Source organism: Lasioglossum baleicum, chromosome 2 (assembly GCF_051020765.1).
Source record: "Lasioglossum baleicum chromosome 2, iyLasBale1, whole genome shotgun sequence".
NCBI lineage: Eukaryota > Metazoa > Arthropoda > Insecta > Hymenoptera > Halictidae > Lasioglossum > Lasioglossum baleicum.
The window spans coordinates 17,210,351-17,236,740 of NC_134930.1; the positions used below are offsets into that span (position 1 = coordinate 17,210,351).

General features: G+C 44.6%; 1 protein-coding gene across 1 annotated transcript in view; it reads left to right on the forward strand.

The window, feature by feature from the left end:
- LOC143216382 (uncharacterized) overlaps positions 1–24,496 on the forward strand; it is a 39,085-nt gene extending 14,589 nt beyond the window's left edge. The window contains exon 8 of the mRNA XM_076439360.1: positions 19,731–24,496. Coding sequence (XP_076295475.1) covers positions 19,731–23,435 — 3,705 coding nt within the window. The 3' untranslated portion in view covers positions 23,436–24,496. The remainder of the gene's footprint in view (positions 1–19,730) is intronic.
- Positions 24,497–26,390: the final 1,894 nt, after the last annotated feature.

The following is a 26,390-nucleotide window of genomic DNA, read 5'->3' on the forward strand; positions in this document are numbered from 1 at the left end:
GTGACTAGCACGCGGATGTTTATACGTTTACAGAGCGTTAAAGTCTCGGAAAGTTTATAAACTGCAAGGTTCTATAGAATTTGACGTGGATTTAGATTCATTCTATTCTGCCAGATCGTTAAACCAGGGAAGAAGATTTTGTTGTCTATAGTTTCTCCGAATTTGGCTGTGAAAATGTCAAAATAGAAAAGGAGGGGTTAAGAGAATTCAAGAAAACAGCAATATTATTTCGTACGAAGAAATAAATTTCCATCTGGCTCCGGTGTCTCGCAATCGATGCAAACAATTTTTATTTCGCACAACGCAGTCTAGTGATTAACCAGAATGACTGTACAATTCATTAATACAAAGGCGTGGTGTACTATTAGGTAACCAAGAAAATTCGTGCTGTTCCGTTCGATACCGATAAACAATATACACATATGAACTAGCTCAGAAAATACTTTTAAAAAAGAGTTATACACGTTCGGCTTCTCCAATATTTTCCCAACGATGTAACAACTTCTCTTTATAATAATAATTATAATAGCACAAGATTTAATTCATTCCAATTTCTTATGATTATAGACTGCCGATTTTTATGCAAAATAAAAGTTGTCTGCATTAATTACAAGATGAAGACACATGTTTATTTCTCTCCTGAATTGTTTCAATAAGTTGGAAACAATAGAACAGCATTTTGAAATTCTCGGTTTTTACCAATTCGCATTTCGGAAGACTGGAATTGTGCGAATAAAACATTGATTTTGCAAATTAAAAACAGAATTTCTTGCTTCCGCTATTAAACTAGGAAGTTCGCGAAACGTGTTCGAAAGCCGTGCCGCGTTCCGCCGCGTTTTTCGCGAGCGGATTCGCGAGTGCGGCATCTTCCCGCGGCAGAGGTCGCGGACGTGGAAACGGTAAATCATATCGCGGCCCGTATCGAGTACATTTCGCGTCGCGGAAGCCAATTTCGCACGACAGGCCGGCAATACTTCGCGGCCCGGCCCCGTGGAATCCGGTAGGGTTTCGCTGGGAGCCAGAAGCGTTGCAGTAAACTGCAACGGACGATGCCACGGTGCAACGACGGAACGTTTTAGAACGCGAAACGGCGAGTCGGGCCGCGATTTACGAGCGAATCCTGCGCGTCGCGAATCGCTCGTCTCCGAAGCTCTACGCCCGACAGAGATTCCCAGCGATGTCGATAGCCCTTTGTCGATGAACCTCTTACTCCCGTTGCTGTTCTTGCTGAAAGCGCTAGAATGTAAATCCGCGAGGTGCGTTGTATCGCAAAATGATTTTTGTTGGCCGCAAGACTGTTTTGTAGAGTTCGATGGTGTTGAAAAATTAGGTATCCAACAATTTGCACTCGACTCTCCCCTCTGAGCCACCGCCAAAAATTATTAGATTGGTTGTTCAAAACTAGAATCCAAGAAAACGTGAAGCCATTTATTTTTTATTTATGTTATTAATGTTTTATTTATGTTATCAATACAGAGTAAAGTGCAAAACTGTGGCGGCATCAGAAGAATTTGACTATTAGATGTAAAAATTAATTCGTGGCTTTGTCTTCGACAATTTGCAGTTCATTTACGAACATTTTCTTGAAAATAAACCCCATTATTGTTATACAAAACAAACTTACAAATAATAAGTAATTGTGAGGTCCACGAATTAATTTCTACATGATGTAGAATATTTTCGTTATGTCCGTTTTCATCTTGTTCATACAAAATCGAGTGTGTTTTCTCGCGCGACGCTTCAGCGTCCAGCAGTTTCGTAGAACTCGAAGAGCACACATCACAGCTCATCAATATATTCTGAGCTACCGAAACCGCCAGTTTCCAGCTTTTTCGATCTCCCACACGAAAAGCAAGTTCGGCACTGCAGCCCAGGACCAGTTCGCCAAACAAACGCATGATTAACGAAACGCGAAGATCGGTCTCCGGCGCAGAGACCCCCGGTCGAAACCCCGTAATTTCCCGACGATTTCCGAGGCTGTGGCCGATTCTTTTCCCTTTCATTCGTGGCCCGTGTGATCCCGACCCGGGATCGGTAGTCGATGTAAATGCCACGTCGGAGTTTTAATTCCCGATCGCGCCCGGCCGCTTTTGCGTTTCCGCTCGAGCGAGCCGGGCCCGAATCGACCCGAACCGTCTCGACAACAGCAGCCGAGCCTCTTCTGGGGCCCCTTTCATCTCCTCGTGGGGGCCCGGCCCCCTCCGAATCGGCCTTGTCTCATTTCAACCTCTCTCTCTCTCTCCTTCTCTTCTTCTCTTGCTCTTTCTTTCTCTACACTCCGTCGCTCTCTTTGTCTCGTTCGTCGATCGCTCGTCTCCTCGGGATGCCACGTAATTTACGGTTTTGGATCATGCTTCTTCCATCGAGGTGGAGTAATGACAGGTCGATCGGCTCCGGGCTACCATCGCTGCCCGGTTTCCGCTCTTACCCCGTTGCCACTTTCGATCTTGCGAATATCCGTCCGCGGCTCGCTCGCGACTCCTCTTTTTGCTCCCGTAAATCTCATGGGGGATAGAACAGTGACTCCATTATCCGCACGAAACCCTCCTACCGGGACCGCCTCGTTTGCTCTCCGAACCCTTTGTTTCCACATTTTCGAGATTCCGTATCGATTCTGCTCTATCCGCAGAATCTCTTAAAGTACGTACGAATACGTGCAATTGATACAGATCTACACAAATTTTTTTCGTTTTCAATATTGGCCCACATGAATTTGCGAGCAACAACTTTTAACCTTTTCTTCGTGATTCCGACCAATCACAATTCTCTTCAAAATTTTTCACATCGTGTAGCAAACTAATTGCTCAAACTTCTCGATAAAATCCAAGTCGTATGGTCCAATATTAACCCCTTCCGTACGATTTTCTTCTTCGTCTTTAATAATTTCACTGGTGAGAACAGAAAATTTTTATCTGTTGTATACCTACATTTACTTTAACGCTGAAACATTGATTGCAAAATAATTTAACTTTGTTTCGCCTTAAAATACTCATATTTGGCAGATTACATTTCAAGTGTTCGTCGCGAGTCTGACTCGTTATTATGCGGCAAGGGGTTAAAGAGCTGTCTTTTGATTCACCGTAGGCAACGGAGTCGAAACAACGCGTCTTGTACATAATCGACGCAATGCGGTTGATATCTGGGTTCATTTACCCAGATGTTGTGACCGAGCTCGAGCAGCTGAGCTCGCCGGCTACGTACAAAAACACCCGAAACGCCAAGTGTTCTTGTACATCGCCGGCGACGCGAGCAGGAACGGCCCTGGAATCACAGAAAGAGATAGGATAGTTTCAGATTAGGCCAATAGGTAACAGCCCCGTCCCCTCGAAAGGTTGTAGGCTTCTTTTTCCAGGATTTCATAGATTCGCCTTCTCATTTCTCGATAATACAAACACGCAGTTCTTCAAAAGTACCACGGAGTGATCAAAAACGCTAGATAAAAGATCGATCTAGGGTGCTATCTCCCTCAGAAGTTCTATTTTTTCGTTCACGAGGCGTAATTTGCATTATTCGGAAGCATACAACTACGCTATAAAAATAGCTACATGCTGCCGAATAATGCAAAAAACGCCTCGTAAACGAAAAAATGAGACTTTTGAGGGAGATAGCGCCCTAGATCGATCGTTTATCTAGCGTTTTTCACTACTGAAAAACCCCGTGTTTGCACCCCGTGGTGCAAGCGTGGGGAATAGCGTCGTGAATGGGGAAGGTGGGAGACAAATTTTAATCCGGCGACGCTAATCCTCCTTCGACGCGCGAAAATCTACAGCCTATGATTAACGTTCTGGAGGTGTCGGTCAAGACACATCGCGTCCCGTTGCCTCGCTAGCCATAAATCGAACCTCGAGGAACGCAACGACTCGCGCGTCACAATGCAAGGTTAGAGACATTGTAATCGCGATCCACCCGGGGAAAAACTCTCGGTGCCCACGCGAATAGTTCGACGTCGGAGCTCACGATTCTCGTGTTTCTCTACGCGGTCTCGCCGACTCAAAACTTGCGAAACTTCGTCAGGAAGAGGATGTTCGTGGAGTCTGAAGAGTCCACGGTTCTTTCCCGAGACAAGCCGGAATAGAGACAAATTAATTTTCGTACGTTACGCACCGTTCACACCGTTTCAAGCAAATCAGGATGAGAAACGAGTTCTACTTGCCAACTGGAAAATGTCTTATACCGAGATTATAAAGACGTCGTTAATGTTTATATTGCTATACGTGACATATGGAGATTAATAAAATTACCTTAGTCACTGACAAATTGAACATTAATATTTATAAAAGTGGCAAGATCGATTTCATTAAAATTTTTCCACATTTTTACTGCAATGTGCACTTGCATAAGAATCAGATCCTCTAGAAAAATGTTTACAGCCTCAATAAATTAAGATAAAGCCATAAAACTGGTCAGTCGACCGCTGATGATAGTTCCTGCGTTAATTGGCAGAAAAAAAAACCGAAGATTGACAAGCAGATGCGTCAAGATGGGAGCGTTCTAACGTCTGTTCCGGTTCCGAACATGCTTCGATCCAACTCGGCTGGAAGGAACGTTTCTTTATTAATGCGACTTTTAATTCCGCGTTCCCGTTACGAACATCCTCGCGCACTCTCGCATTAATCCTAATCGTCATCGCGATCGCGTAACGAATCTTGAAACGAACCGAACAGCGATCCGATTTATTATTCCGAGTTCCATCGCGAGTCGCTTGTGTGTCGAGCAATTTCTGCGCGGAACACAATAGCGGTGAATTTTCGCATTCGTTCCGCTGGAAAATCTGCGAAATTCATAAAACATGCGATCTCGTGCGATCCTCCTTTTTTTTTTGCCGTAGTTGCAAAACAACAGAGGTAAATAGTATTTCATAAGTGCGCAATTCAAAGTAGTGTGCTTTTGAAAATTATTCGGAGTCCGAGTCCTCGTAGAAAATTTAAGTAAATTCTGTTTCAATTTTGATTTCCTGTTCTACTGAAAATGAAAATTGGTAGAAACCAGAAATAGATAAAAATAGATTAGAAACCGAGTACAAATGTGTTTTTAACCATTTTAGTGAGTGAAAAAATAGTATATCGATGTTCTTAAATTCTATTTTAATATCTTCTTTTCTTTTATTTTTTTCAATTTTATTTGATCCGGATGTTTCTGTCATAAATGTTTAGCAATGAAGTTTCGGCTTTTTGTTCCACGGTTAACGTCTTTATCGGTGATTTCTCCGTCGTTCACAGCGAAACAGGGAGCCAAGTATACCGTTTCAAAATATCATCCAAAGCTAGCATTACGGTGAGCGACTGATGTCCAAACATTCCACGGACATCGTCTAAATATCCGAGCGCCGAACAGCTTTCCATACAAGTAACTAACACTCGAGGATTCAAGTACCATTGTCGAAGGTAACAGAGAACCAAAGATTCCATTTCAGAGTGTCATCCAGACCACTATGTATAATAGAACACATCTCCGGTTTCCGTTCGGGCTGCCACGCAAACAGAATTCCGTGCCTGTGTTTTTTCGGCTTTTTTCCCTTTCTTTTTTCCACGTGTCAAACGAATACAATAACAATCTCATGCAAGAAAACCGATGACGCTCGCGGCGGCCATATTGTCGTCGGACGACACGCTAGCAAATCGGACGTTTCCTTGGCGAGCATAGAACAGTATAATATCAGTTTTTAATTTCTGGTTAGCGCTTCAATTGATTAGGTCTTTCGTTAAATTATTTTCTTCGTTTAAGAGACTCGTTTGAATTATTTTATGATTACTAGAAAAATACTAACAGTGTCATAACTGGTAGGAATTAATCACTTGCTATTTGTAAATATAAATTCAACTGTTTTCTACATTTATAATTCGTTCGAAATTTCTTAATCCACGATTATGAAGATTGCAAACCGTTCAACTATTTCTCTGGATCTACATATATCGCAATAGAAATCCTTAAAAATATTTACATCCATTGCTTACCGAATGGATGAAAATCTTATCGTCGTGGAACGCATGAAAGAAGGTTTGGCCGCGCTAAGCAACCTGAACCAGGCAAAGCCGAGCTTCCCTCAAACAAACACCTCCCCTGGGCTGGCCGCTTCGCGGAGGCTGAAAAAAACTCGGGAGACAGCTCGGGGAACAAAAGAAAAGCATCGGCGTGTACACAATTTCATCGGGACCGCGGTAATTCCAGGCCGAGCGAGGCCGGACAACAAGAAGGCCCGGTTTCAATCAGTTACAGTCACGGTGAGCACGGTGATTACGCGTGGGGACGACATTAAACACTGGCATTACGCATTAGTGCATTAACCGAGGAAAAACGAGCACCGACGAAGAGCCGAAAGAGAGAGAAAGAAAGATGGGGCCGAACAAGGAGAAAAAAGGAGGAGGAAGATAAACTGAAGAAATCCGTCGACAGCGTTATCGATCGGCGCGATCGGCCACCGAATCGGCCGATCCTCATCCTCGATCGTTAATACCTGTTCGTCCTGTTTCGGGTGTATCGGAAACGCTAGCGTGGAAGCGGGACAACATCGACGCGAACCGGCCATTAACGATGAGTATCGGTCCCGGTAATTTTTCTGCGACTCGCTCGCGATCACCGCGAGGCACAGGCGAAAGATGAACAATGTGACTTTGATCGGCCCGTTGCCGTACGTTTAACGCTGCCATTATCGCGGACTAATAATAATACCGCGTCGCCGCGGGCGACCCGCCTCGGAACCGTTCTTCTGTACCCGCTTGCTTCTCCTATACGCTCGTTCCTCGTGTAACATTTATACGAGTACTATACCATACATGCACACTATACACTCGTACCCGGAATCCTCTGTGTACCCGCCGCCGCGAGACTTCCTTTCCCAGAGCCACGAAGCAGCCCGATTTACATACGAAACGTGTTCGGAACCGGACCCGATCGACGCCCGAGGGCGTGGCGATTTTTGGCAGGCGCCGGGGACAATTCCACACCGGAGGACACGGCCACAGATTCGCCAATAAAGTAGCCGAGATTATTCTAAACAGCCTCGGGGCTCCTCTCTTTTTCTTATTCGAAGGTCTCCGGGCTCGGAAATCGTACTGCATCGGGGACGTTCCTCGTAACGATCTAACCGCGTGCGTTGGTGGAATTTTTTTCACAATGTACTTCAAAATTGTACTTAGTAAAATGTGGATGAACATGTTGTAGCACCAATTGGGATCAGTTTTTTCTTGCAAACAGTGTGCGCCGAAGTCACTAGCGAATTTCACGCATTTGCCACGAAAATAGCTGCAATTTCAAACGGTAAAAAACATTTAAAATGAAAGAGCTCATCTGCGATCCATTCAATTGATTAAAGAAATAATGTTTTGTGTGGCTTTCTGCAACCGATTCACGGAAATTACACCGCAAAAGTGTTCATCCTCTTGCATCAAAGTCTCCATCAGAAGCTCGCGAATTCCGAGTGAAAGGTGCAAGAAAATTATCTGCTGAAAAGAAAAAACCAAATATCTACTCTTTTCCTCGAGTAAAAAATCTCCAATAAAGTTCATCGACCTCGAAGAAAAAAAGAAAACTGCTCGTAGTTGCATGCAACAATCCATTTGACGGAGAAGAAGCGATCGAGATCGGTCGTTTGCGCTGCGAAAGAAGATAATTAAAACGCACATCTTCGCGAGTATCACCTACACGCGTCTCGCAGACTGACAACCTAAATCAACATTTTACCGCGAGTGAAAGCCGCGCGCGAAAATCATCTGAGGCCACTAGTTTCGCAAATGAAAAAAAAAACACGAAAAGTGAAACACGAAGACCGACGGAGGTTCGAACAAGTTAGCTGAACTGCGACTCGAAAAAGGAAAACGCCTCGGAGTTGCATGCAATTAGCTATTTGGCGAAAAAAAAAGGTGATTAAGATCAGTCGTTTGCGGCACGAGAACGGTGGGTGGGGGAAATGCATTCTATGCAAGAAGGAGAAACGCTGTTGATGGCGGAGGGGTGGGAGGAGACTGCAGGTAGCTGCAATCCAATTTAGAGGCGGATATCCACGCGAGATCTTCACGATTTCTACACACGAATAAGACGCCGAGCACCGGCCGTGAAATCATATGCGGTGTCCAGTCACGGATGGCATTGCCGCCGTCGCCGATCGCTGTCTCTCCTTTCGAAGGGAAAACCCGAAGTCAGCCAGGCGGCTTTGATAGTTGACGATCAAGCCGCCAGGTGCCGCCACCAACTGGAACTGGCAGTGGCCGCGCTCACTACGCTGCGACGCGCGATCCAGAGCGCATTGTGCCGACCGTCGCTGCTACAAATGAAATTGCATCAACCCTTTCACTTGAAAAAACGCGTTCGTACGCCCTCATTTTCGCAGTAGCAATTATTTCCAAAATATGGCTTAAAGGGTATTCCGGTTTCCGGGGCCATTTCTTCACGAATTTTAGGAATTTTTTCCAGATAAACTACCGAACCTTTCGCATTGGAATTTTGCATATACATTTGCATGTGTTTGAAGTACATGAGTGATTTTTTTCAAATGAAAATAGTCAAAATTCTGCGAACCCTACACTTTTTCATATTCAGGTTTCCGGGTTCATCTTCATGAATCTTAGGAATTTTTTCCAGATAAACTACCGAACTTTTCGCATTGGAATTTTGCATATACATTTGCATGTGTTTGAAGTACATGAGTGATTTTTTTCAAATGAAAATAGTCAAAATTCTGCGAACCCTACACTGTTTCATATTCAGGTTTCCGGGGTCTTTCTTCATGAATCTTTAGGAATTTTTTCCAGATAAACTACCGAGCCTTTCGCATTGGAATTTTGCATATACATTCGCTTGTGTTTGAAGTACATGAGTGATTTTTTTCAAGTAAAAATAGTCAGAATTCTGCGAGCCCTACATTTTTTCGTGGAGTACATATTCAGGTTTCCGGGGCCATTTCTTCATGAATCGTAGGAATTTTTTTCAGGAAAACTACCGCACCTTTTGCATCGGGATTTTACGCGCATATGTATTGGTATTTGAAGCACGCGAGTGATTTTTTTCAAGTAGAAATACTCAAAATCCTGTGCGCCATATATTTTTTTATAGTTCTCTCCCAAAATCTAAGAAACAAAATTTTTAGTCTCCCGAATAAAATCGTGGGCAGATTTCCACGGAATTCGCAGAGAACGGTGAGAAGAATGATTCGGCGTCCGAAACGGCTGTTTAAGGATTGACGGGCGATGGCCGAGTGGAATTACAGCGTCTGAAAAAGTCGCGTAAGTCCGGTACACTTCCGTGGTCTCGATTCCACGGGAAGCGAGGCATCAAACGTGAAATGAAACTGCGAGTATATGGCAGTTCTCGGTGCATTCGCGCGCGATTACGCATTGCGCAACGGAGTCAGTGACGCCTTTGCAACGGCGGCGGCGGGTACACAATGTATTCCCATGCTCCCGAGGAACCCATTTTCCACCTGAAAAATGAATCCGCCGTAATGACGTGTAATGTAACCGTATCGTTTCCTCGCGCGTTCGTTCCCCGTTTTATTACTTTCTTGTCCCGCTGTGTGCTTTATTAAGTACCTCGCCATTAGGACACTTTAATTACCGCTACGAGCGCGACCTGCATCGTTGAAAACGTCAACAGGAAGTACACCGAACGACGTGTATTATAATATTTACTGCCACCCGTGGCAAAAGTTATCAAACATATCAGGTGTCTGGCATTGTAGTTATTTTCATTAGGAAAACACTTCAAAAAATGGTAAAACTTGTGATAAAGAAAATATTAATATAATAAAATTTAGACATCCTCTCAAGCATTCAGCACATTTTTCTAGGAATGTTCTTCATCATTTTTAATCTATTTAAATTTTTGTATAATTGTCGCATAGAGGTAGGCAGTTTATTATTTTATAAATGGTAAACAGAGGCGAACGAACCCGTCAGTTCATTCATACTTCGCGAAAGAACAGTTAGTTTTCTAATTGCAATCGATAATTGGGGGTCTCGAAGGGTTCGCATCGTCGCGGTGTACCCGTCATAAAGGTAATTGTTCGACAATTTCATTAGCCTGTCTGATTTTTCCGTGAGAAAAGCGGCTCGGGGCGATTCGCGAACCACTCGAGGCGTGTTTCAGCTCGCTCCGATTCTCACCGAACAGCTATGATTTATTTTTTGTTTAAATTACCGAGCTGCCTAGTCGGGCGATTTCCTTTCTTTTGTTTACGCGGCTACGATCGGCCGAAGGAAACGAAGCCCCGGTTCATTTGCAAAAAAAGAAGAAGAAAAAGAAAAATGAGATAGAGGAAGAAGAGACAAAAGAAGAAGGGGGTTCTTCCCTCTCCTCGGCGGTGATTGATTTATTATCGCCGGGGAAAACGGCGCACTATGAAAATTTCATCGGGACGAAGTTGAAGGGGCGAGAACGGTACCTCGAGCGATCCCGGAAAACCGTTCCCTGTTATGCTAATATTCGCGAAACCCTTCGAGTCGCTAGACTGATGCTAATTGCTCCTCTTTCCCAGGGAGTCCGATATTTATTGTTCCATTCGGAAATCAAATTAGCACGGTTTGCTCGAACAATGCGCGTCCAGCTTAGAAAGAAATCGCTTCAAGAATATTATAGAAGTCGGTGCGAATCACCATACAAGAATCTATTCATTCCCTTTGATGTATTGAGTGAAAGATTAGAACAATTATTGAAATTAATTCGTGTGAGCAAGCTGCACTCTCTTTCAACTTTCTGACGCTGCTCTGATTTTCTAGAGACATAAACTTCATGACAGAGAGAAGACAATCGGAATTTATTAATTTATACACAAACAAACTGGAAAAAGTACACACTGAATTTTTTAAATACAATATTGTAGGTTTTCTGGACAAGTGCCATTTTCATGATTTTGTATTCCAAAGAATGATACCTACGCGAACACATAGAAATCCTTTAAATGAAACATTTATAAATGTTTCTAACCATAAATCGAACCTCTAGGAACAATGCAAGGTTAGTGACATTGTAATCGCGATCCACCCGGCGAAAAAATGATACGCAAGTAGTTTCGAATAAAATTGCTCGTCCTTTTTCTTCGGTTCGCGTTCGAGGACGTCCCGGAAGAGGAGTCTCGGTATGACCATAATATAAAATACACAAGAAGCAACCGCACCCGAGGCGATTTAAGAGACAGTAAATGGCGCATGAATGCCATCGCTGACAGCGGCGTCGTCGAGCTCGACGGCCATATCGCCTCTCTCCACCACCGGTTCTGCTTTTTCGCATTCGCGTTCAGATCTTGTCAACGTTCTTCGGATCTATCGTTGAATTAACTGGCCTGGCTGGATTCGGACAGTCAAATCGAGAAGGAAATGGTAACGGGACTCGGTTCGTTGACGTCGATGATTGTCTGACTGTTTCTACGGGCTTCTGGTCGTCAAAACAGTGTTCTACTGTGGAGATTATTAAATAAATTCGTTTTCGTGGTTTTAGATAGGTTTAAAAATTTATTTTTGTGAATTTGACATGTTAAAAATTTGGTTCTGTGACTTTGTATCAATACAGAAAACAATATTTATTCTACTGTTCTGTAGACAACAGTTTTATGAAAATTCAATGATATTCGTACTTGATGCAAAGCCTGACATTTTCAAGATCGCGTCAGTAAACAATTATAGAATTCCAAGAACTGCAGATTGGCCCATAAAAATCGATATTTGCATGAAGATGCGCGGTCTAATCACTAGGTACGAACGCCGACAATTTTTACCCGACGAAGGTCGCAACCAATTACACAATTACTCGTGGGAACAATTGCGAAATCTGAAACAACGACTCTCGTCGAACAATCCAAAAAGTGAATCAGAAACAAGTTTTTACGATTTTTAAACCACGTTATAATAACCTGAATGGCTGTTCTCACAGACGATGCAGACAATGAACACGTCTGGGTTCAGTCTTCCAATTTATTAATTTTTTTAAAGATGTTTCTTCCAAAAAATTTTTCATCTTGTTATTACACTTAAAAGAAAGTAAATTTCAATTTAATTATTACATTTTGGTTGCATGAAGCATTTGGCTGCACGTAGCGATCGGTAATGAATTAAATATCAGTTAGACCGGTTGATTCCCGTAATCGTTGAACACGATGATTTCGCTGGCAGCGTTCAGAACGCGACTCGTTTGAACCAATGGAATTCAAAGGGCGTGGATGACGAAGATGTAGGATACACATGTACGCATACATGCGCACACAGTCGGGTTCATCGGCCAATTTAAAGGACATTAGGGCATGCTGCGAAAGAAACGACGACGTCCCGTTTTGCGGGGCGAGGAGGAAGCAAGAAATTGGCCGCCCGGAGGAAGCAGTCCCCGCGCAAAAAGAGACATTCTGCCGTGCGGAAAGATACCACCGATTACATGGTATCAACGGTTTAATGATCGCTCTCACGTACGCGCGATTTCGCTAATTCGACTGTTACCGGTGGCCCCCGCTCGGTTCGTGTGAGCTTTTGCGAGTTCGATCATTACCAATTGCCTCCGAGCGAACTCGCGCGATCATCCTGTTCGACGATCACGACTGCTCGTTTCGCACTCTCGGCCTTCTTTCGGCCCATGTGTTTTCTAATCGGGGCCACCCGATGCTCTTTTTCGAGCCAACTTGCGCTCCTCTTGCGACTCTGCTACACTAACCAACACACTGCGGATTTTATGGGAAAAATTATATCTGTGTATTAGTTTCAGCTTAATAAGGTCATTTATTTCGACCCCTCCATTTTGTAATTAATATTCCTGTGATCATAAGTGTCATTTATGTCGTTTACAGACAGTATTCTTTGATCTGTCACGTGGAACAATGCTAATTATGTGACAGAACATTTTTGTTCCTCGTGATCCTTGCACCGATACTTTTACCAACATATTCGTGATACTTTCCCGATTAAAATGATACGAAACACGATATAATTTGAACCTCATTCACTCGTGTAATCCACGATACAGAGGAACCTCGATTATCCGAACGGTTTCTGACTTTTCCGAAATATTTAATCTTTTTAAAATAAAAAAGTTTCTTTGCGTTAACGAATAAAGAAGAACTGCTACAGTGGAGAAGCAGAGAATAAATCCGACACAGACAGCTGTCCACACAGACACGTGCACACGGCTTAGTAAAAATCGCTCGAAGCGTAAATAAATTTACAATTTTCATGAGACGACACATGCTCCATGCAGTCATCTCAGCAGATGACGGTGTTTTTACGAAGAATCATGACTTCTAGGTAGAAGATGATCTCTGTCCCTGGGACCGTTGGACCCGTTCGCGTGCGGGACCAGAAAAATTCGAGTCCCACGGTGCGCCCGCGTTCTCAGACATGATCGTTTAGGCTCTGCCATTCCTTTCACGTAACAACGAACTGTTCAACCGTTTCGCGGAACGCCTTTTCACCGTGCGGATCTTGTCACGCACACGTCCGCGAGTCATCGCTCGTTCCTACGAGCAGAAACCCGGGGAGGAAAATTCGTCTATTGAGAAAGCCTCGAACGAAATAGGGAAATTCGCGTTGCTCGACTTTCCGGGATCAGGAAACTGCGCGCGGAAAAGTATCGTTGACTTTTTCCACCTTGTCGTGGCCATTTAAAGGTGAAAGTGGAGGACCGAGGGAACAAGACGTTTTTGCTCGACGGTTTGTCTCTGGACTAGTCAGACAAAGGACGTTTAGCTGGCAAAAAGTTCCGAGTTCCAGGGAATAATTAACTCTCAATTATATCGCGAACGGTGTATTCTGTAACAAACTCAATCTAAACCGATCTTATATTAATATTAACCTTATGCGCTGTACAGATTTATTCTGCATCGATGTTCCCTCGAACGCAGTAGAATAAGACAGCCTGCACAGACGTCTTCGTCGGATTTATTATCTACCTTTTCACTGCAGTAGACTCTACATCATTCAACTGAATCAAAATTCCTATTGCTATCGAATTTCCTGAATTTCTACTGGTGTTTACAAACAATGGATTTTATTTATCCCAGTAATCAAAAGTAAAAATCAATTGTTATCTACTGCAGTGTATCCTACCGAAGTACTCGGATATTTCGAACAATATCAACGATATCGAAAAGTGTTTCGTACAAAAATCGGTGAAAGTTTCCCAATCAAAAAAAATAATAAAGTTTAGTCAACAAATCGGTGAACTGTTAATCAGAATTGAAGCGGTCCGTCTCAATTAGGTTTGCGAGATCGATTTTACCGAAGTGAGCGTGTCGCGGGAGCTCGGCAGAGATTGAAAAACAAAAATGGCGGCGGAGTTGCCCCAGGGAGCGCTCCGGCTCCGGAAGAGGGCTGAGATATCGGGCCATTGCAGTCCACCGAAGATTACATTTAGCAGAGAAAGTGATATAACAGTCGGCTGGCCATCGGTTCGCACGGCAAAGATAAAAACCATGAAATTGCAGGCCCCGGAGGAGTGTCACGCTACGTGTTGCGCGGGGCCATTACCATAATTTTCAGCGGGGATCACCCGCGGCCCTCCGTAACTGTAATCCACAGACGTTCAATTCGGTAATTCATTACCGTACGTTCGCGACGATATCGGACCCCGGTCGGTTCGCAATTAGAACCGTCGGGCTTTCGTCGAATAACAGCTCTCGGGACGATCGACGGATCCCGAAATGCGTCACGCCGTTTGGCTGTTCGTCGAACGGTATTATATTTAGCGAACCTGACCGGTTGCCATTTTTCGACACTCTAGCGACAGCCGGGAAATTCCCTTCGCATCTTTCCTATTATATTCATATCGGTTATTCCTCGAGAGTCTTATCAATAAACTACGGAAAAACAAGAATTTAAATACGTCTTTATTTTCTAGCTGGCTCGTATTTGTTACAACTGATGGAGACAATTTTTATGTGCATATTGAGCACATTGACAATTTTTATTGCCCATATTGAGCGCCCTTTGATTTCGCAATTCTTTTATTGTATCATTATAACCTCATTTTGAACTGTATATCATTGGAAAGCTCTGAATTTTGCGATTAGTTTGATATAAAATACTCGTGCTTAAAATATATATATATAAATGACTTTGTTTGACAAGTTGCTTAGTTGCCAACCTAATATATTATTTCCAACTAGCGAAAATTATTGAAGAAATTTCAGTTTGCCTCGTATTTGCTAGAACTGATGAAGACAATTTTCATCTTGTGTATTGTTTATGCTACATAAACCATACTTGGTTTAAAGCATTAAATGAATAATAATTTTCATTTTGCATAAAGAGCCGCAATAATTATTGCGGGCGTCCTCGTTCGGAGGGCTTAATGAAAGAGATTTTTCGGTGAAACGTTGTCAATTTGTTCGCGTCGCTCTCTCGCAAGAAACTTTCCGGGTCCTGCAGTTTGGCCGTGGAATTAGAGAGTTTTTGTTGCTCTCTCTCGGTGCCGCTCTCTTGTTCTCACAATTGATTAACAATGTTTTAAGGAGACACTTGACGGGACCGTGTTAAGTCTCCCGACACTCGCTTTCATGATGGGTCAGCGTCCTCGTGTCCCGGAACTCTGCCCAATCTCGTTTTGAAGTTTGGTGAAACTTTGCTGTGTTCTTGTTGCATCGATTATATATTCTATCCGTATGTTAAAAATTGTTCAATCAAACGGAAAAATTGTCTCTATAAAAATATTCATATTTCCAAGGTGGAAAATATTTCCGTCGACTGTAACGACAAATCCAATGATGCAAATTGTCACATTATTTTTTCAGAATGTAGGCAATCGACCAATTAGGCACCGGAAGACGGTAGATTCTTTTATCGAATACAGAGTCGTTTACGACTAATTTTTAGGTTCTAAAAAATTTTTTTAATTCGGGAATGCGTATCGAAAATTATTATCAAACAAGTAATTTGGCATTTTCCGTGACATACATAGTCTTTCTCACTTTTCTGTGTCAACATAGCTCTCGAAGCTGGAAATTAGTGCACGGAATTTTTATTTTTCATAGAAATTCGCAGTTCTGTCGGAGCGTTCTCATAGAAATTTGTTCCTGGTGTTTGTCGGGTCTCCTAGCGAGACCGGTTCCTTCTAAAATCGAGGTGGCCGGCGTATATAGACCGGCCGTAAGCTTGTCTCTCGCGGGCTTGTATATTTACGCATACCGGCGGGCTCGACGTAACGCAGGACGCCCAGCGCCGCGACGCTTTTCGCCCGCGTCCCGTGTATATTTCTTCAAGCACGCACACGCGCCGGCGAACGACATACAGCCGACGCCGTTCGATGCTCGGCGTCGCGGCGTCAACTCTCCGGCACCAACGCCACTCCAAATCCGAGATCGAGCGCCGAAACCGTCGCGTCGACTCGCGTTATTTTTCGCGCTCTCTCGTTCGCCTAACCGCAGACCCGAAACGCACACGCGACTCTGTAACTCGAGACAACCGCCATTTTCTTCTTTTCTTCTCCCTCTCTCGAGCCCACCCTCAGCGATCCGTGCTAATTTCCGTTCCCCCGCGTGGAAACCAGAAGGAAATGCCGGAAATTCGATTGTAAATTTAGCCGGCGATTGTACTGGCCGCGTGTCAAAATCATTTTGGTTTTCGTCGATTTTTTGGAAACCTCGGCTCTTGCAATTGGTAAAGAAACTTTTCGTTTTGTATTCGGAGTCTATTTAAAGCAAGACATTCGTTATTTTGCATAAAAATTTATTTTAATCTTTATGGACACATTTACCGACACATTCGTGACCTATTTCCATGTGTATGTTCTACATTTTATGTGTGTACACATTAAGTAAGTATAAAAAAGGCTAACAGTGTTCCGTAAATTTATTGAAATATCGTTTTTCTTTCAAATAGCGCAGAGAAAGCAACGTATTTCAGTTTAGAATGCCAGTTTTAATTTACAATGACAGGATAGAGAAACTTGAGTAAAATTCTTTTCCTTACAGAAGTATAATTTTCAGAAATTAAATTTACAACAAAATGCTTCTGAACACGGCTATTACAATCGGAATCAATATTAAAAGGATGTATGTACTTTCAACCTTTGCCACACTTACCAATAATTGATTTGAGAAGTAAAATTGTCGATTTTAACTTGTACAAACACGTGTGTGTTGACGTAAGACAGTATTAAATGCCTACTCCATGTTTGATTTTTTGAATGTTGCACTCTTAAGACGTCCATTTTCCCCACTGTGCGGCTGCGCGTCTTCCTCGCGAATCCGATTCCATGCAATTCCGATTCGATTAACGATTTCACGCTACGTTTCGCAGCACACGATCGCGCCGAAGCTCGTAAAGCACAGGGCGCAGTATATTGAACCGATCCGCTCGAATCGTTAATTACTCGAGCAACGATTTTCAATCAACGAAGATCGCCGGGGATAAACAAGTTACGAAACTTCCGTTCGGCCGATTATTACAGCAATTAGAAAGTTCGATCGCCGGGAACGAATCGACCCGGTCGCAAAAATGTGATCGCGATCGCGGGCTAAGAAGTGCACTTGACTTTCGATGAGACGACTCGGCACAAGAAAAAGAACAGGTGTATCGAAATCAAGAACGCGAAAGAGAAACCCGGTTGAAGAACCACGATCATGGTCTTTGATCGTTGCCGTCACATTTTTGCCGACCTGTTGCTTGCGACGAGTGATTCTAAAACAAAAAGCTGAGGACATTACTAATCAAGAGTTGTTTTATCAACAAGACTACAATACTTTTGATATATTAAAATTGTTGAAGAAATTTCTATTCGGCTCCTGTGTTTTGTGATTCATATAAGAAATTTTACGTAGACAACCCATAGAATTCTTATGGCAATTGAATTTCGTCGATTTTTTATTACGTCTATAAATTGCTAATGGAGAAGTATCATAATTGATTCGGAATTGCAAACACGATTGAATAATACATATTTAAATATATTCGAAATAAAACCAATATGAGAAATGAAAACGTAGGTATTAGTCGATAAAAAAAGAGATACAGTGGAAAAATGAAGAAAAATTACAATTAACTGAGAAAATAAATAAATGTAATGGAAAATATTATATTAAAAAATCTTGAAATATTAAAAGATCTTAAAATATTAAAAAATCCGTGTAGACGTCTCCATCATAATCAGAGTGGCAACAGCGATGATTCGCGAGAGCCGGTGATCATTGTCAGAAGAAACGAATTCCTGTTTCGTCCCCCGCTTTCCCATTACCCCGATGACTAATGACGGTAAAAACGGCTCGGCGAGTCGACTGTTTACAGTTAATTATTTCGCGATTCACTCGTCATCGGGCTCGAAGCCCCAGCCAACTGAAGTGGAACTAATTGCCCGCCGCTAAAGCGAATAAATTAGTTTGATTATTCATTGATCCGTTCATATTAATCGCGCGCAAAGTAAAACGACATTACGCAAGCGGCCTTCTACGGTCGCGAAACGCCGGAAGTGTTTTTATCCGGATATGGACTTATCATGAGCCGATTGTGCGAGGCCGAAGGCTGCTCGAACGATACACAAAGAAGTTAAATCGACGATCGAATCGATTCGTGTCCGAGTACTGTTGATTATCAAAATTGTTCGCTTGAATTACAAGTCATTTTTAATAACATAAGCAGGATGAAAATAATGTACATTCTGAAATTTTCTAAATTTCATCCACTCAACTTATTATTTCTATTTTACTGCTTTGAATTTCATCTGCTTGTTTTTATTTTTTTATTTAGATAGACGACTTTTCGAAATTTTTTAAAAAGGTTCAATATTAATGGACTGAAAAACATTTACAATTTCAGCACAGAAAAATAAGAAGGTCTATTCAGATTTTTAACTCTTTCGAAATATCGTCAAATAAATCTGAACGAGGCAAACATTTTATTGAGATTCTGTTCTTCGTAAATGAATCTCCGAACGATTTATGTGTCCATAATAATTCACAGTTGAACTCTGGTGGATAAACAGATGTGAGCGGAGGAATTAAAAGACAACGATAATAAAAGAAACGAGAAATTGAAAGACCATGTGTCGGATGTGTTCGTCTTGTAATTGAACACGTCTCATTATTTAAGTGGCTATAAAAATCTGTGAAGGTCTTGGCAGATGTTTTAAGATCCTAGGATGTATTGCTAGTTTGTTGCTTTCGATCGATGGGAAGTGAAAATTTTATTGCCATCGAGCAACCAGGAAGAAATTCATTAAAGCAGACGGAGTCAATTTATGTAACGCTTCGACGACGGACGACCATGACACACAATGTTTTTCCTGTTCTATTGCATTTTCTTACGTCGACTCCTACGACTTTTGTTCTGCTATTCATTCATTCTTTTTTTTTGTTCTGTTGCGTTCGACATCATTGTCGTCGACTGGTTAAAAAACTGCAAGGAGACGAATGCTGTACAAAGACAATGTTCACTGTTGAATGAAATTGATTGGTCACCGATAGATTGCAGGATTTTTATGCGGAATCAAAGAGTGCTAATTTACAGCAAGCAGTCGTCATTTTTCCTATGAATAATTTTCATTGTGGTTTTAAAATGATGTAGCATACTAGTCACACTAGTGTTTATAAAAGTTGCACAAAATGAAACTAACTTATTTAACATGTTCGCTACCAGCAATGTTTCGTTGCTCAGCGTCATTCTGAAAATAGTTTAATAAATGCAGCATTCCTCCTCCATGAAATATTCAATCAGTTCAGTAGTAAGACGGTGGCGATCAAATTGGGAAATAAACAAAAGAAAATATTGATCGACAAAGACGAAAAAATGAATTATAAAATTTCCTAACGAACTGTGTTTATCTGTTGGCAGGACTCGCAGAACGGCACGGTGCTGGACCGATGGAGCATCTGCTCGCCTGAAGAGGAACCGCTGGTGCTGCAGCAGTTCCTCAGGTTCGCCGAGACGCGTCCTTTCGTGCAGCAGTTGCTGCTGGCCGCCGGGACGCCGGGTACGGATGCTATGTCACCAAGCAGACGACCTTCGCCGCCGACGATGCCACTAGCACACCTACCACCACCATTGCACCTGCTCCACTGCGGCCTCCCACCACCAGGCTCGCGGTTGCCACATCCACTACCACCGCCACCGCCTCCTCCAGCGGTGTCACATCCCTCGATGTCGCCAACAGCGCAGAAGCATTACTCCTCCTCATCCTCCGGCAACCCTTGCGTGACAAGTAGCGCGAACTCGCCACCTAGAAGCTTGGAATCCCATTTAACAGTGTCACCATTGAACAGACTGCAAAGTATGCAACCGTTCGACTTCCGAAAGCTGGGAACGCTGGGCCTACCAGCTTTCCCGCCTCTTCCCCCACCACCGCCAGCGGATCAGCTGATGCAGAGTCGGAAGTCCTTGAGGAACACTCACAGTCCACATAGTCCTCCTCACCATTCGACCAGCAACCAGCTTCAGAGGCCTCACATGCCCGTGGCGCCGGTGTCCTCGTCGGCGTTGAATTTCGGGCATCCTCTCTCGGTCGCGGTGTCCTCCGGTGCGTTGCCTCCCAATTTCCCCGCCCACTTTCCTCCACCACCAATGGGAAAGTCATCGGGGGGTGTGACTGGGATGACGGCGCCGTCGGACGTTCACAGCGGCGGCGAGAAGAGCAGCGAGTTCGGCTCTGAGGAGGACGATGAGGACGACGAGAACTGGGACAGCGCGTTGAACCTCAGCAGACGGGACTCCACCTCTAAACACTGCGGCGAGCAACGACACCACCCCTCACTACCTCTACAAGCCGCGCCCCTGGGTAGGCCCCCTGGTATCCCCGGGAGGAAGCCTCACTCCCCTGGGAAGCGGCCCGGTAGCCAATGGGGCGCGTCGGCGAACATCCCGCCGAACCTCGGTACCACGTTCATCAACCCGACCACCGGCAAGAAGCGGGTCCAGTGCATCACCTGTCTGAAGACGTTCTGCGACAAGGGCGCCCTCAAGATACATTACAGCGCGGTCCATTTGCGCGAGATGCATAAGTGCACGGTCACCGGGTGCAACATGATGTTCAGCTCGAGGAGATCGCGTAATAGACACAGCGCTAATCCGAATCCCAAACTTCACTCACCGCACATGAGACGAAAGATCTCACCGCACGACGGTCGATCGTCCATGGCGCACGCCCTGGTCCTGCCTCCTGGCCTACCAGTGCCCGCCTCAGGGTTTAAGCACCTCCCATTTAGGTCCTTCCCACTGCTGACTCCTCCCCCGGACCTCAGATCCCCGGCGTCGCTCTGTGGATTAGATTTCAAGCACCTGGACCAGGCGATCCCCTACGAGGAGGCGCTGCAGCAGCGGATGAACGTGAACGCCGGCCTGTCCTCGACCAATGCGCTCAACACCTCCTCTATGGTCATGACCACGGCCGCTGAGACACCCAGCACCACCGTTGCCACCAGGGAGTCCTTCTCCAGCGGTAGCGCAGCGGACACCGTATCGCCATCCACGCAAGCCTCCACCGCAGTGGCAGAGGGCGAGGACGACGACGACGACGACGACGGAGGAATAGTGGTCGTTGCTGAAGATGATGCCAGCAATCTCCCATCCAGGCTACCCCTGCGCGCCGGCGAGGAGGACGACGAGCAGCCCGCCGATCTCAGTCTGTCGAAGAGATCGAAGGTGTACCTTGGTGAGACCGGGGACGAGGATCTGGTGAGCAACCCGGACAGCAACGAGGACAACGACTCCATGGGTACCGTGGACCAGCAGAGCTTTTCCATGAGCCAGCTCTCGCTAAACCTAACCTCCCTCCACAGCAGGGGCGTGCGGAAGAGAAAGTCTCAACACCCGACTCGGTGCGCTGTTCTAACGGAGTTACATTCTTCCTCGACCGATGGGGACTCGTCGAACGACGAAGAGAGGGTGAAGAGACGCTGCCTATCGGACAGTGCGAGCATCACTTCGATGAACGACTTCCAGAGCGAGCCGGAAGACATGTCGATGTCGCGGCTGGAGGCGGAGGAGCGAAAGACTTCGCCGAACTCGCCGAAGAACCTAAACTTCAACGACCGCGAGTCCAATTCTCGATCTCCGGAGGCTAGCAACCGATCTCCGGGGGTCGGAGAGGGTCGGGGTTGGCATTTACCTCAGGAAGACCCGCGGGACCTGAGCTCGAGGGCGAAGTCGCCGAAGACACAGGCGAACGGTAGCCCGGAACCAAAGACAGGGCAGGACGTGGAGGGGTCCCGTTCGTTGGCGGAAGTCTCGGCTAGCTCGAAGGAGTCCACCGTCCCGGAGCCTGGCGAGAGGTTGAAAAGCGACGAGGAGACGAAGGAGGAGCCGAAGAAAGAATCCTCGGAGAAGTCGAAGGAGGACCCGGAGGAGGACGAGGAGGACGATGACGAAGAGCCGTTGGAGGAGGTCGATGAGGATGATGATGATTCGGAGGTGAACGACGCGCTGCGCAATCAAGAAGGTGAGCGTCCCGATGATCCCTCCCGTGCCCCGAGCTCGGTCGACAGCCGTCCGACGACAGCCGACGACCTCTCCCACCACCACGACCCCTCGACCACCACCACAACCACTTTGCGTCAACTCGAGTCCTTGTCGCAGGGTCGCCACGCCTCGATGCGGAGCCACGGGACGCAGCGGCCGGGTTCGAGGTCTGGCCGCGATTCTACCAGCCCCGTCAGCCTCACCACGACGCCTCACCGGGAGACCACCACCACCATCACCACCACGGACAGCTGCTCACGTGGCTTTCGCTCATCCAGCGCCTCACCCTCCACAGCGGCCATGGATATGGACAATAGCCTGATCACGTACGCCCGTTACGAGAACGGAGGGTTCGTCAGCACCCAGGAGGTGCCCTTGGACAGGGAGAACCCGAGACGTTGCACCGCCTGCGGCAAGGTGTTCCAGAATCATTTCGGCGTCAAGACGCACTATCAGAACGTCCATCTGAAGCTGATGCACCGGTGCAGCGTTGACGGGTGTAACGCCGCGTTCCCGTCGAAGAGGTCACGAGACAGACACTCGGCCAACCTGAACCTCCACCGGAAGCTGTTGTCCACGTCCTCCAGCCCGCCGTTGTCCTCCAGTCTGCCGCCAAGCTTGTCGCCGAGGGTAGACGACTCCCAGGTGAACCCTCTGCTGAGAAACGAGTTCCTCGCCAGGCTGTACGCCGACGCTGGTATCGGCGCGCTAGGAGCTTATCCCCTAACGCCTGGACTCCCAGATCTGGCCGCCAGGATCCCACCTCCTCATCCGTTGCTCCTCCCACCGCATCTCGGCGCCACCTTCTCTGGCCTATCGTCGTTTGCGTCACACCTGGCCGGACTGAACGGGTTGAACCAACAGCATCTCAGCCATCTGACCAGGATGTCCCAGGATCAGGGGGTTAGACATCAGGTTAATAGTTCGCCTATGTCCTCGCCTGGTTTAGAGGACAGGAAGGAAGAGGCCAGGTGTACTATACCCGGGTGCGAACGCGTTTTTGGGTCCAGGGCTGTTAGGGACGCCCACTCGAGGGACCCTCAGGCTCATCGGGACCTACCGGTGCTGTCGACCAGTGGATCGTGACCGATCTCCTTCTGCGGACGCGAGTATTATTATCCCATACTGTGATGCCAAAATTTTGACGAAACAGGGCGACATTGATCTCGAGGTGGGAGACTCAGCGAGTGGGTTTCGACGTTTACGTGCAATATCGGACGGGACCGCGGAGGGATCATCTTGCGTCGATTAGGGAATGGGACGGATTTGGCGGAGGTTGATTGGTGGCTGAGTGATCAGTGGTTCTTGAGAATGAGGTTAATTAATTGATGAATCGAATTGAGAATCGAATTTTGTTGAGCTGATCATCTTGGTGCAAAGTTGAGTGAGTCTGGGTATAGAGGTTGATTACTCGGTTCTGACAGTTGGTAATGTGTAAATTATGCGAAAGATGAGTACTAGAATGTAACAGATAACCATTTTACTAGATAGTGGACTTGACCGATTTTTGCACCGAGGTTTCTGATCATCGATAGTTAAGTGGTCGACTCTGATCGGTTCGAGTGCTCTTTGTCTGGGGTTATGGGGTCTCTGTCAGCAGACTGTGGATTAATTGTTGCTGGGTAGTCTGAACGCTGATCAAATGACAGTTCTTTTTACCACGTTTTTATTAGCTCGCTTTCTTGTCTGTCTGTATGTCTGTTTTTTTTTTGGAGGTTTGAAGAAAGTGGTAATTTGAGAATCAAAGTTTATTAACCTTTTAAACTCGAAGTTATTTTCAACTTAAAAAGAGAATTGTCAAAAAAATTTTAGCAGTTTATTGCGTACACAATATTGAGCATTCGTCAATTTAGTAGAAATTGTTTTACCCGTTAAGGACGAGGACTTTTTTAAAATATATTAAAGATATTTTTCTTGTAGGACTCTAAATATTAGAATGGAAGAAAAATATGTACTGATCTCATGTAGCCTAAATAATTGTTTGCAATTTTAGAAATTAGATGCCCGAGTCCTCGAAGGGTTAGAAATTAAGGTGATCTTTTTTGGTGACGTTTCGTAATCATCGTTCGAGTTCAAAGGGTTGAAAGTTTAACAGTAGTTCGTTGAAAGGTTTTCAAGGAAGTAAAATACAGCATAAATCTGCAGTCTACTTCAAGGAGATTGATGGTGCACAGATAATTCGGTGTAGGTGACTCTTTTCTTTCTGTTTGCTTCTCCATTTCTCGAAACTCAAGGTGCTCCAATCTAGTCAATTCGGAAGTCTTCAGCCACACGACGCTGAAGTCGAAAAAGAAAATCTTTTTTTCCCCTCGTCCTTAGCTGCGTCCTGAATTCCTACGATGTTCCTTGGTCCAAGATCCTAACCGCGAACTGGAGATAATAAATAGATTGTGCTGTCAAACAGAAATCAAGCTGAGTCTATACAAATTTAAATAAATATCCTTCGAAAACGTGTATTAAAGCATGACATGTTTTATTCGCTAAAATTGAAAATAATTCTACAAATTCACTCTAGACTGATTGGAATTGATTCATATTTCATTAAAATTTTTGAGCTTTCTCTCTCTGTCACAATAAAGTAAAATGAATCAAACATTAAAAAATTGACAGAATACATTCTCCAATGTTCCGAATTAAATTTTTATAAACTCAGTTGGAACTCTGCCTATGGCAGCCCATATAACCAAACAAAGTAGCTTCGACCATCCAAGTCTGACTAAAGACAGGACTGTTCCACTGTCAGCTGCCTTTCGACCAACCACAGGAAAAATCGCACAAATAAACTACGGATCTTTATGCACTTCTAACAAAAATTATTCATGCTTCATCAATCAACAATCATGTATTTATTTCACTCGAATTCAATGAATCGAACGAATGATTTCATTCGATTCTGTCTTTGTATTATCAGCAGATGGAATTTCCGGATGGCGAAAAGAAAACGTTCAGCAGTACCTACGTTTCGAACAGAGTCATTTGAAATTGTCATTTGCATAAAGATCCCTAATTGATCGATAGATTAGGGTGCATGGTGCAGATGATCTCGCGTGGGTGTTTTCCCGAGTCACGAAGCAGAGCAAGGGAAAAAGAGAATGAGCAAGTGAGAGAGAAAAGAAAACTGGTCGACTGAAGAGGGCACCGGTTTCCGCCTCTGTTTGTTAATTAAAAAGAGAAAAGATGGAGGACGACAAGGGCACGGGCAAAGAGGATCGGTAAGAATCGAAAAGTGGACGATTTCCGGTCTTCCGGCTGATTTTATCATCGTTGTGATAAACGTAACGTTTAGTAAATATGCCACTATTTAATCAGTAATCCAATTGCTACCGCTGTATATATAAACATAGTACCTTTCGATGTATCGCGTAATTAATCAATTAAGCTATCGACACGCGGCCACACGACACGCGGAAAACTTGACACGCGCGGCGTGCGAACTTCTCGGGACAACGATAGTTTTTGTAAAGATCAGGGGCGAACAAAACCGGTCTCTGCGTGGATCGGTGGATATCGGAGAGGATCGGAGAGGATATCGTCCGAGGATATCGTAGGATATCATCGGATATCGGAGGGAGGAATCGAGAGACTCGAACACGGCAGCTATCTAGTTTCTAGATGGGGAGGATTGGCTGTTTGCTGCGATCACCGCCCCTCCGGACGCCATTTTGCTTCATAGGAACCATGGTGAATCGTGCTTCACTTAGAAGCAGACCAATTTATTTTTACATGAAATTTTGGAAGCTTCGGGAACGTTCTGTTTTTGTTACTAAACTTGCCAGGGCCGGGTAAAATTTTTATTTGTGCATATAGGTTTAGTGTAAAGCGTTCAGGTTGACTGGAGAATTAGACGTTGTTATTTAACATTTAAAATCAATAATCAAAATCGACGATTTGTACTTTCATTTTAAAATTAATGTTTCGTGTCGTCAGAAAGATATCGTGTTCGTTGTAAAATATAATTAAATATTGAAATCAGAATATTCTGTTGTCATTTTAGAAATGTCCAATATTTGCCATTTTATTTTTACAAGCTTCTTCCAGTCA